Source organism: Tribolium castaneum, chromosome 8 (genome assembly GCF_031307605.1).
Source record: "Tribolium castaneum strain GA2 chromosome 8, icTriCast1.1, whole genome shotgun sequence".
NCBI lineage: Eukaryota > Metazoa > Arthropoda > Insecta > Coleoptera > Tenebrionidae > Tribolium > Tribolium castaneum.
Window position 1 is genome coordinate 12,795,065 of NC_087401.1, and position 12,558 is coordinate 12,807,622.

At 30.8% G+C, this 12,558-nt stretch overlaps 1 protein-coding gene and 1 non-coding gene across 2 annotated transcripts in view; both read left to right on the top strand.

Moving 5' to 3' along the window:
* Positions 1 to 11,742, top strand: part of LOC103313422 (GDNF-inducible zinc finger protein 1) — an 87,912-nt gene extending 76,170 nt beyond the window's left edge. The window contains exons 2-6 of the mRNA XM_015981004.2: positions 5,930 to 6,050; positions 6,101 to 6,537; positions 8,424 to 9,191; positions 10,917 to 11,534; positions 11,584 to 11,742. Coding sequence (XP_015836490.1) covers positions 5,946 to 6,050; positions 6,101 to 6,537; positions 8,424 to 9,191; positions 10,917 to 11,534; positions 11,584 to 11,710 — 2,055 coding nt within the window. The 5' untranslated portion in view covers positions 5,930 to 5,945 and the 3' untranslated portion in view covers positions 11,711 to 11,742. The remainder of the gene's footprint in view (positions 1 to 5,929; positions 6,051 to 6,100; positions 6,538 to 8,423; positions 9,192 to 10,916; positions 11,535 to 11,583) is intronic.
* Positions 3,905 to 4,679, top strand: LOC107398086 (uncharacterized). Its single transcript, XR_010335239.1, has 4 exons — positions 3,905 to 4,175; positions 4,222 to 4,293; positions 4,346 to 4,435; positions 4,484 to 4,679. It is a non-coding gene; the product is annotated as an uncharacterized LOC107398086 (transcript).
* Positions 11,743 to 12,558: the final 816 nt, after the last annotated feature.

Here is a 12,558-nt window from a genome sequence, read left to right on the forward strand (position 1 = left end):
AGAAATTTAAAAACACCAAAGGAAAAATCTAGGCTTTCTCTTTCAAATGAACTAAAAAATATTTACAAATTTTAAAAAACGGCAGAGTTATCGATTTTTGAACTGGAAGGTGCAAATTCAAAAAATAATTAAAAACCCTAAATATTTCGTAAACGGTTTAATTTGGGTTTAGAGAAAGCTTATAAAAACCACCTGAAAATAACTGTAGGATTTTAAAAACCCATTAAAATTATAGCTTTCCATTTAAACTAAGAATGTTGAAACCGACTTCCGGTATAACCGGACGTGTCACCATCTTGGAAATATTTTTATTGAGCAGGACCTGAGAGATTATGGTTGTATACAAATTTTCAGATGACTATCATTTTTAAAACTACCAATACTTCTAATGTGGAGTTTAGACGGAACACTCTGTATAACAATGTTTACTGTTTAAATATTCGAATTTTTATTTTAAAAATAGGAGGAGTTTTATTAGAAAAAAACCTATTACAATAATTTGAAAACAAAATTTTTTTAAAGTGATTTTTTGCATTTCATGCTCGTAGCAATTTTTTAGGAGTCTTATGTGAATAACCCTGTAGATAGGTATTTAGCTTATTTTTGCCTACGGCTAAATAATCAAATATGTGTCTGTTTTTGTAAATAATAACACCTATTTTTTATTTAGCTGCATTTATATTAATAAATAATTATATAAAAGGACCCAGTTGAAGTCCAGCTATGACACAACAAGCTTTAATGATCTTTGATTTTTTTTAACCGTAATTTTTTTAGTTTTAAATTTATCCTAGTTTGTTTGTGTGCCTTTTGGTAGGCTTTTCACTGCAATTACCAAAACAAACATTTTGAAAAACCAGAAACACAAAATAAATAGTATCAGTTATTTAAAACAAAAGTACTAAACTATTCGTAACTTGTTTATTATTTGGTTACATTATCACATAAGTGCATAAAACCGAATAATTGCTATTTTTCCATCTTCCGGTGTGTTTTAATAGCGATAATGATAAAGAATGTCCAAATGCCGTGTCTGCAATTACTGAATATTTAACAATACAATTATTTCCAATTTGTTTTTCGCTTTTGACATAATATTTTTCTCAATCAATACTCAGTCATCCAAAAACAATCATGACCAGTAGTAAACCATTGTTAATAAACCCCAATCTGTTTAAAACGTTGCGACCTCTAATCAAACTATCGCGTATTTTCGGCCTGTGCCCCATAACGTACAAAAACTCCGACAAATGCCTCAATTTACGAATAAAATGGTCGTGGAGTTTGTACATCCTGCAACTAATTGCAGTCACTGTGATAAGTATAATTAATCAACGGGTCGAGTTTGTGTAAAATTGCTTAATTTCGCAGCAAGTTGGGCCATTTGGGGCTTCATCAGAGACATGCAAATCGCCGAATTCCTAAATCTGGGATTCACAAGCGCGATTGATTTATACATTGCGATTTTCGACGTCAACGAAATCATTATCACCGGATTTATTTTCGTGGCAATCATTCCATCAACCTTCAAACACTTGCCAGAAATCATCGACAATTTCAACAAAATCGACGACACGAATCCGCAACTCCCAACGAACAAAATTCACCGCAAAATATTGTTTCTTTTAAGTTTTGTGCTCGTTTATATGACGGTGGCCTACACTTGCGATTTAATTATGTGGAGCCAGGATTTATTGGTCGGATTCATTCACGATCTTCCCTATTATATTTTGTACAGTGTTGTGGTAATTCACGAGGTGCAGTATTGGTTTTTGGTGACTTTAATTCGACTCAGAATGAGCGCAATGAATGGACTTGTTGCGGAAACTTTGAACAGAAACACAGGTTTTGGGCAAAATTATCAAAAATCACTTGAAAATTTTTTTTCAGATATAAGCTCACAAGAAGTGTGTTTGTTGGTAGAAACGCACTCAAACATCCTAGAGGCCGTTAGCACAGTTAATAGGTGCTTTAGTGGCCCCACTGCGGTTAGTGTACAGGGTGCGGCATTTTTGATGTCCGAATAGGGAATCTTCGAAACTAAGAGGTTTAGAGAAAAACGAGTGAGACATTCTCGGGTCCGTTTTTTGAGAGAATAATTTTGGTCAAAACTGCATTTCGCTATCGTCTTTTGTTTTCGACTTATAAACAAAAGTTGACATTTTAGTGAAATATTAAAAAATTCATATCTTCCTTATCGTAAAAGATACACATTTGAAACAAAGACATTATGCAGGCACTTTTTTTCAGAAAATCTAATAATGTTATCAGCGATTTTTTTCAACCATTCGTTTAACTGTAATAACATAAAGTTTTATTTTTTTAAATAGAAATCATAGTTGGCTATGACATTTTCGAAAAGCTTATTTTTTTCTGATTTGACATGTCTATTTGTGTAATACATTAATTTTAAATATTAAAAAAAACAAAACATTTTGCTTTTTCTTTATAGTAGGCCATGAAAAAATTTTGGATTTTTAATTAAAACTATGAAAGTTGTATTAACCAACAAGTATTTATAATTTAATGATTTTTTAAACCCTAATTAATTCAAAAACAGCATAATAAAGTTTTATTAAATCAAATTTTTGCAAATAATAAAAATTATTTGTTTTTATATTTAAAATGGCAAGCTCATGTCATTCTATTTTCCAATTCTAAACATGAAATGCCGGAAGAAGAAAAATCTTATTAATTGTATGATTGCGTATCAATAAAATTTTATTTCACAAAAAAATGTCAATCCAAACACCAAAATCAAATTCCATCGGCGGTAAAAAAATACACAACATTATCAGCGTGCAACTCTATTGCACTTCACTAAATCATAAAAAAGTGTCATTAAATAGTAGTGACACATCGTTTGCAATTTTCTGCACATTTTTTATGTAATTAAAATCTGCGACGCTCGTATATTTGTTCAATTGAAAATAACTTTAACATAGCTTATTTTTATAATTTCACATTTTTTACTTTAATAACCGTTCACAAAATTTCTAGATTATTCACACCTTTTATGTGAAATAATTTTTCCATGGCCAACTACTTTCAAATATTTTAAATATATTTTTATCAAAAATATAAAAAATATCAAACTATATTTATATTGTTTTGAGTTTAGAAAAAATAAGCTTTTCGAAAATGTCATAGCCAACTATGATTCCTATTTAAAAAAAATACAACTTTATGTTATTACAGTTAAACAAATGGTTGAAGAAAATCGCTGATAACATTATAAGATTCTCCTGAAAAAAAGTGCCTCTATAATGTCTTTGTTTTAAATGTGTATCTTTTATAATAAGAAAGATATGAATTTTTTAAGATTTCACTAAAATTTCAACTTTTGTTTATAAGTCGAAAACAAAAGACAACAGCGAGATGCGGTTTTGACCAAAATTATTTTCTCAAAAAACGGACCCGAGAATGTGTTACTCGTTTTTCTCTAAACCTATTAGTTTTGGAGATCGCCTATTCGGACATCCAAAATGCAGCACCCTGTACAGGGTGCCTAACTAGTGTGGATACAGTTAAATATTATAAAAACTATTCATCAAAACTTATTGAAATTTGGTATTTGCTTAAAAGTATTTAAATTCTATTGTCTGACATGTTCATCAAGTTTCTAGCTCTTATTATTCTGGAGATACAAGGCTAACTTGATTTTTTTAAATGGCTAGAAGGGTCAAATTTAATATTTTTAAAAAGAGCATTTTTTTCTGAGTTCTATTATTTTAATCGAAACTTTAATAAAAATTGTTGATCTAATCAAAAAAAAATCTTGTTAGCCTTGAAAATGTTTTCTCTATCTATCGTTAGCTCTTTGTCGCTTGAACTTTGACCATAAAATAAGTAAAAGCTAATATTAATTGTTAAATTAACACTGAAATAACACATTTTAATAGAAAAAAGTTTAAACGCGACATACTTGATTTTTTAGCTGTATCCATACTTTTCAGCGACCTTGTACTCGCATACCAATTATTTTTAAATTGTTTGCTTCCCAGATAATTCTTTTGAGCTGTTACTTGCACCTGGTGGTGTGCCCTTACATTCTTTACGTGGTGGCAAGTAGCGATAATGGCCTATTTTGCAACACGGTCTATTTTTTGTGGATTTCGGTCCACTTTTCGCGCCTATTGGTAATAATAGAAGTTTGCAACAATTGTGAGAATGAGGTTTGTAGTCATTTCGTAGTTTGTAAACCACAAATTGGGTTTTTAGTGTCACAAAACTCGCAATTTAATTTTTAAATTGTTGGCTAACACTAGTAAGAAAGGGGACGTTCGTAGAGAAGTATATTGAGATGAGTTTGCTTCAAACAGTTAACGAAAATTATTAATTACAGTTGAAACTGTTTGCATATAAAAACGTGGGGAAAAAAGTGAGATTTTCATCGTATGCTGTTCCTAAAATTAATCGGAAACTACTCATTTCGGTATTTTTTTCGTGTTTTTTTTGCTTCATGATTGATTGTTGGTTGTAGATTGCCACCTCAATTAGTTCCTATTGGATGATTTTGTACCAATTTGGGGCTAGTACAACTGGATTGTAAATTATTAAAAATACTGATATCTAAGTGTTAGGATAAGAAAGGAAGTACAAATAAAACATTCCCGTTAATGGCGCCAGATGGCGCTGTTGTTCCATTACCCTCTAAGTTTATAGTGACTTTGAAAAAATGGTTGTATTTAAATACAGGCAGATAGAGCATTGAATTCTAAATAGTACGACATAAACCTAATGCAAAAATTTTATTGTAAACCATATTTAAAAAAAATCAAAGTTATGCCAGTTTAGATTAAAAACTCGATTGATTTTTCTCTATATCTATTGAAAGTGAAAAAAAATTTCGAAAAAAATATGATTTACTCGTAAAAATAAAATGAAAAAAAATTTTTTTGGTCATTTTATTTTTTATTAAAAATTGGATCGTAGTTTTTGATAAACGTGTACAAGTATATGATTTACGAGTAAAAAAAATGAAAAAAACTTTCAAGCAAGCATACCGTAACTGCTAAGACAAGTTTTTTTCGAACTGATGAATAATCTACATTATCATAATGTTTTCATTATCAGCATTTTGGTTAAACAGCTCTTCCAAGTTCTCCATTTTTTATAAGTATGCACTTTAAGGGTCAGTTTATAGAAGCATCATTAAGTTAATCTGCAATTATATAAATCCGTGATTAACTGATCACGTGACTAAATTGAACAAATTTGATTGGTCCATTCGCGTTGTTAACTTTAACAACGAATTAAATTTTAACAAAGCAATTGGTGAAACTACTTAAACTTAGCTTAAAATTTAAGAACTGGTTTAATTGTCCAGCCGTAGATAAGAGCTGGTCTGTGACTTCTGTGAGGTAATGATTTCAAATTCAAAAAAAAGATTTTTTATAAACTTGTCGGTAATGTAGTTATCTGTTAGCCCGGTACTTTAGAATATTAAATAAATAATATTAATAAATAAATAATTGGAATCGTGGCAAGTTTATTTAACAATGTAATAAGAATTTTAATGTATTGTTTATTCCTGAATTATTCACGTCGGTAACGGGAATACAGTTCCCTGTACGCAACTAACGTCACTTGTCATTTACAATTTCGGAAAAACTTCCACAAACACGTTTGCGCCCTAATTTAATTAAAAAACCCATCGCCCAAAACCCAAAAAAGGGCCCAATTGTCTATTCAAACATTAAATAATGTGAAACTTTCAAATTTGCGATTACGTATCAATCGGTAACGCCATTTTGTTTTTATACCGACAGTTCAGCAAGTGGTAAGTTTATTTATTTTATTACCGATTGTACCAAGATTTTCAATTTCGGCAAAATTCGAATGTTTTCCCGTCCAAACTTGCGAAATTGTGCTCCAAATGCGCCCCAACGCGCCGAAAAACCGCTTAAGTACCCTCCCTGATTTGCAGAAATACGATACGAAAAATGTCGGAAAGTAACCTACAATTGGACGAAAACAGCACACATTTTATTTACGGGGACCAAGAGTATATCCTGGACCAGGGCGCGGTCAATCCGGAGCTTCGAGACGTGCGTTTTTCCCAAAATTTAGTTTTTTTTGCCTAATTTTTGAGTTTTAGTTGATTTGCAATGAGGGCCCCAAAGCTATACTGGTGGACGGTCAGTACATTTTGACCGACAGTAGCACGATTCTTCTCCAAGGGGGCGACACGAATTTGACCCAGTTTTACATCAATGATGAAAGTGAGGCTGGGTTTGTGGTCGAGGGGGAGAATAGTTCCGTTAATAATTTGTTTGAAAATGCGGAATGTGTGCAATTGGTTGAAGAGGACACGAATGATGTGCAACAAATTATTTACTACACGAATGAGGAGTTGAGTAATGAGGCGTTTACGTCCGTCCAGGATCTGACTGAAGAAAGCGATATTCAAGGGATTCAGGATGAAGACGGGAATATTTATCCCTTTAAGAGGATTAAATTGGAAGGACAAATGTTGAATTTTGACGAGTTTGTCGATAAACAAACGAATAATGGGGAGGAAAGTGCGGACGAACAGTAAGTTTGGTAATAATAGTATATTATTATACGTGTTCTATTGTGGCACGAATCGTTTTTGGAGCACGACGAAGGAGTGCCACAATTAAGTCTTATAAAACGAGTGTAATATACAATTTTTTCTTCTTTCTATTTTATTGTTTGTTGTTTAGTTTAACTTATCAAAATTTGTTCAAACTATTTTCTCTTAATTTTGTTAATTATTCGGGCTTTAACAACTTGACGCTATTGACACCCAGCCCACTGCCAATACAACTCCTAAAAAATTATTTAAAGAAGTTGGACTAAAGTTTTCTTTGTGAAACTACTCTTAGTTTCACAATGAACAAAATAGGAAATAATAATTTTATTCATGCTAAAATACAACAAAGCCATTTACACAAGTCAGATATAAGTATAGTGACTGATTAATCTAAAATTATTCAAAGTGGAAATTTATAACACGGAAAAATAAAAATTAAAATATTTCTGAAAAATGGGATTTTTACTAAAATTTTATGACAAAGTTTTAAAATAATTATAAGGTAAGGTTTAAATATGAAGAATTTAAACCATAATAATTAATGTAATAAGTCTTTATGGCAGTATAATGTTCGTGATCTAGAATTGAAAATTAAATAAAGTTATTATTTATTAAGTAATTATTATTAAGTAAAGTGTCCTGACTTCCAAATTTGCGAAACTTTTGCAGAAACACCCTCAATAATTATTTATAATGTTGATATTTTTACGTTGGAAGGTAAATAAAATTTTCGTATTAACAAAGTCGTGATAATTATTTTTTTAGATGAAACTTTTTTGAGTTGTCTTAATAAATAATTTGTTTTAAAATTTTATTTGTTATATGTTATATGATTTTCCCAAGTAAGTTTATTATCAACATAAAGACCAAATAATTTATTAGCTTTTGAAGATTCATCCATGTTTCGTACTGAAAATGTAATTAATTGTGTTTTGTCTTCATTAAGTCTGTTTAATTCAAACAATTCAAACTATGTTATGATATCTTTGCCCGAAGATAAGACATTATTATGTAATGATGTAACATTATTGTGACTATCTACAGTTGTGGTATCGTCTATGAATATTATTATATTAGAACCTGTCGCTCTAGGAAGACCATTAATATAAATGAAAAACAGTAAAGGTCCCAAAACAGTTCCTTGAGGAACACTAAATCTTTGTACAGGATGAACCAACAGTGGGTAGTTTCTGATTTTTTTTAATATGCAACTAATAATAATGATTCCAGTTGACCAGATCGGTATTCATTAAAAAATTTCAAAAATAAAACACGATTACATTGCATTGTTCTGAGTATTTTCAAGTCTGTCTTGACAGTTTTGCTAAAATTTCATTTTGCCCTGCTACTGACATGCAATTTTGTGGATATCTTTTTAATTAAAGTATTTTTCGATAAACGACAATTGAAATAAAAATTTTCTTGAAATTACTTAGCAAAAGCTACAAAAAAACATTATTAACGAAATTTGAACAATTGAAAGCTAGGTATTAAAGAAATAAATTATTGAAAAAGCAATGTAAAAGAACAATAATGAATACTTAATCAAATATACATTTTATATGCTTTGAAGAGTTCCTGTTTTTTTTACAATAAAACCTACCATTCTGTCTGTTTTGCGAGCAAAAAATTAATTTTTTGGAATTTAATTTGATAAATTTTTGTCGAATCCACTCGATATAAGGACAGGGGCTAATTTTTGTTAATTTAACTGTCTAAGTTGGAAATTAGTTTTTCTTAGAGTTTAATGTCTGCGGAGTTCGAAAAAAAAATTGAAAAAATCCTTGACGTCATATTTCCGAAATATTTAATTAACAATACCTACCTCATAACTTATTTCTACAATTTTTATTATTTTTTTAAGTGTCCAATTTGCGGTATTAGAGGACCAATCTGAGCTGAACAATGTCGAAGGCACGTCTGATAACGATTCTAATGCCAAAACGTCCGAGAATGAGATTTTTGATTTGTCAAAAATCACCGGTCGAAATCTCATAACCGGTCAAACTGTAACCCTTCACACTTACATGGAGAAGTTGAAAAAACGTCTAAATAAAAACAACACGTTGCGTAAAACCCCTGGTCGCAAAATCTACAACGACGAAGTGCGCAAACCCGAATTTACCGACCTTGTTGATAAAAAAATCATGATTGGAAAAACGAAAACTGGGAAGAAAATCGTCGGAAAAATAATTAGTATTGATCGAAAGTCCTCATCACCCACTCCGGAGCCGCCTGAGGCCGATTGTGAAATTAATGAAAAAGAAGACACTGTTGAAGAATCGCCCCCTGAAACTGCTGATACCACTACCACTCAAGTGATAATTAAAAAGAGTGTCGTGGCAAAGGAGAGTTTCGAGCAAATTTGTAAAACTTTGAGCGGGGTTATGGAAATGGAGTCGGTTAGGAAAAAATTGGAGAATAAAAATCTTGTTGTCAAGCTGGTGGAGAAGAAGTATGTGAATGAAAGTGCGTCGTATGTGAAGAATACGTCGCATAGTTATGGGTTTATGGAGAAGGAGGTGGAGGACGGGGAGGAGAAGTGGAGGTTTGTGCCGGATTTGGAGACGCAGGAGGTGCTCCTGGGGGAGAATGAGACAGGGGATGGGGAAGACGAGGAGAAAAAAATGCCGTAAGTGTCTAAAAATATATTTTTTATTGCACACAAACGTCAAAGTTATAAAAAAACATTTTTTGAATTAAAAAGATTTCCTTGTTTGTGTAGTTTTTTCTACTAAGGACTTAGTAGAGCGTAATGTGTAAAATAAAATAACATTTACTGCAATACAAAACCAAACAGTTATACCAGAAATAAATATTCAGATAATAAACTTCTTTACATTTTCAATAATCAGTTACAAAATTCAGAGGTAAATTTCAAATTAAATAAAAAAAATCTAATTTTTCACCCGAGATGTATTACTTTAGCTGTGAAAATATACAACTTTTTTCTATTGCCTATTGATAAAAAGTCCAAAGTTCTACTCATACAAATCAAATGAATTATTAAATTTCTAATATCTACAACAATAGTTTTTCTTTGCAAAAAAAAATAACTTTGGCGTGGAAATCACGCTGGAAAACTGAGTTTTTAACTCAAAAATGTGTCTAAATTAATTTGGTGACTTTCTGTATGTTTTAATGTAAAAATCGTAAGATTTTATTACGAAAAACGTTAACGCACACTACCTTTACCTACATTTTAAATTTTTTTGACTTAATTTTGATGAAGTTTCGTTCAAAAAAGAATCAAATCACTTGGATTTGCAGCCTGTTTTAGCGAAATTTTTCGAAAATTTTGGCATTAGGTCTAATTGGTTAATTTTCTTCGACTAGTTTTGTAACGAATTTTTAATAAACAATTGCGTTTCTGATTAAAAAGACTTACAATGCTTGAAAAGGGGCAAAAAATGTAAACGTAGAATAAATTCCATGACGTTTAATATCTGTTAATGTTAATTTTAATGTTAATGTTAATGTTAATGTTAATGTTAATGTTAATGTTAATGTTAATGTTAATGTTAATGTTAATGTTAATGTTAATGTTAATGTTAATGTTGAAGTTAAAGTTAAAGTTAAAGTTAAAGTTAAAGTTAAAGTTAAAGTTAAAGTTAAAGTTAAAGTTAAAGTTAAAGTTAAAGTTAAAATTAATGTTAATGTTAATGTTAATGTTGATGTTAATATCTCAAAAAAACCTTCGGATTCTAGTTAAAAAGGGCAAATTTTATCCCATTTTTGCTCTAATTTCATAAATTTTCGGTTAGATTTTAAGGAAATTTTGTGAAATACATAGTTTGGATTATGTATAACTGAAAAACTGGCTAAGACACATGAAAAAACAAAAATTATGTAATTTTATTTAGTGATTTTTCAAATAGTTTGCTGACTTTTCGGCTTATTATTAAGGGAACTTTGTGAAATAATTGAGTTTTTAGTGAAAACCGTGCAAAAATGTTGCCAAAATGACTGAAATTTTGCTAAAATACCAGAAGAGGCAAAATAATGTGTTTTTTCGATCCAATTTAGTTCAGGAATGTATTTGTTTATTTGTGATTCTGATTAAATTAGCGAAAATAAGTGCGTTCTACAACAGTAGAACTACTCTAAAAGTTATTCCAAAAATTCAGATTATATTTTTATCGTAAGAAACGTACACAATTTTTATCAAAATTGGCATGCAGTCGTTGTTTTATCATTTAACAGCGCAAATTTTAAGGTGTTTGCTAAAGCCTGGTTATTGTTAAGCGTATTCGCAGCATTTCTAATATTTTTTTCTCATGTTAGTCGGGAAAATTTTTGTTAAAATTAAAATAAAAAAATTATTAAAAAAATTAAATATGTTTTTATTATTTTGCAGCCGCTTCTCCATCACCACCAGCTTAACAATCCTCGTAACGTACGAAAAAGGCGGTGCTAAAACAGTCCGTGTGAACCTAAACCCGGCCCCTGGTAATTTATGCACAGTTTGTGCCCAATATTTCAAAACAAAACTCCAACTTCGCCAACACATGAACAACGTCCACAACACCTACGGGAACAACAGTACATGCAAAGCCTGCGGTCAGTCCTTTGACGATCCTCGAACATTTCAAGAACATTGTGAAATGCACGTTGAAGAGGGCAAACTATTCAATTGTTCCGAATGTGACCAGTATTTTCCAACAGTCACCAAACTAAAAAAACACTTTGCCGTCCACGACGTCTACTTACGACCTTTGGAGTGTTCCGTTTGCGAAATGCGGTGTTCGAACGAAACGGCCTTAAAAAAACATTTAGTGACACATACTGGAGTCAAGCCTTATACGTGCGATGTTTGCAGCAAACAGTTTATGACACAGTATGATGTGAATTTTCATCGGAAAATTCATTTCCCGGACAAGCATTTTGCGTGCAATGTTTGCTTTCGCACCTTTTCGCGGCATTCGAATCTTTTGAGGCATGCGGAGATACATAAAGGGACGGGAGCGTTGTATAAGTAAGTTTTAAATTTTTTGTAAGTGTGTTTGTTTTATTGGTTGTTTCAGGTGTGATATTTGTTATTGTTCGTTTAATTATATTTCTTCGTTGACGAGGCACGTGGTGCAGAATCACATCGATGCTGATAAGCTGAAGGAGAGTGATAATGATAAAGGTGAGGAGGCGGAGAAATAAAACTTTGTTTATATTGAAAAAAATTATTTTCTCATGGTCCTATAAACACCAAATAACACAGGTCCGTTCCAACAATAATCCAAAATCCCTAAAAATAAAATCATAAACCCCGTACAAAAATCTGAATTCAACAAACTGAAAATACTAGTAATAATATTAAAAAATTACATTTTTGTAATGAGTGAGATCTTACTACAAAAAAGTCCAAAGCACATCTTCAACAAAATGTTTTTTTGACTTAATTTTGACGATATTTGTAGACAGTTTTATCGAAATTTTTCTGAAAACCTGCGCAAAAGGATTTTTTTTGCTTATTTTGATTTTTCGACTTAATATTTTGTAACAAAATTTTACCAAATAATGTACAGGAGTGTGTAATCGGTCTATAACTTTTTTGCTATTTGAAATATTGCCACGTCGATAAATTTACTTAAAGCTCACAAATTAAAAATATTTTTATTATGCACAGGCTGGTGAACGAAAGTTATAATTTTTTTAAATGGAACACCCTATATTTTGCATAATTAAATTGTAAGACCTAAAATGCTAGATTTGGGCAAAACAATGTCGTAGAATTAATTGGATGACTTTATAAATCGTGTTTTTTTATTAAAATTTCACAAAAACCTTTGGGTTCTATTTGAACACGGCACATATATTTTCCACCGTTTTTGGTCTAGTTTAACAAAATTGTGACTAGTTTTTAAGGAAATTTTACGAAATAAAACGACAGAAAAACATGCTAAGACGCAGAAAAAGACAAAAATTAAGTTATTTATAGCGAATTAATTGAATTTCTGGGTGAAAACCGTACAAAATTGTTTGAAAAATGGAAACATTAAGTAATT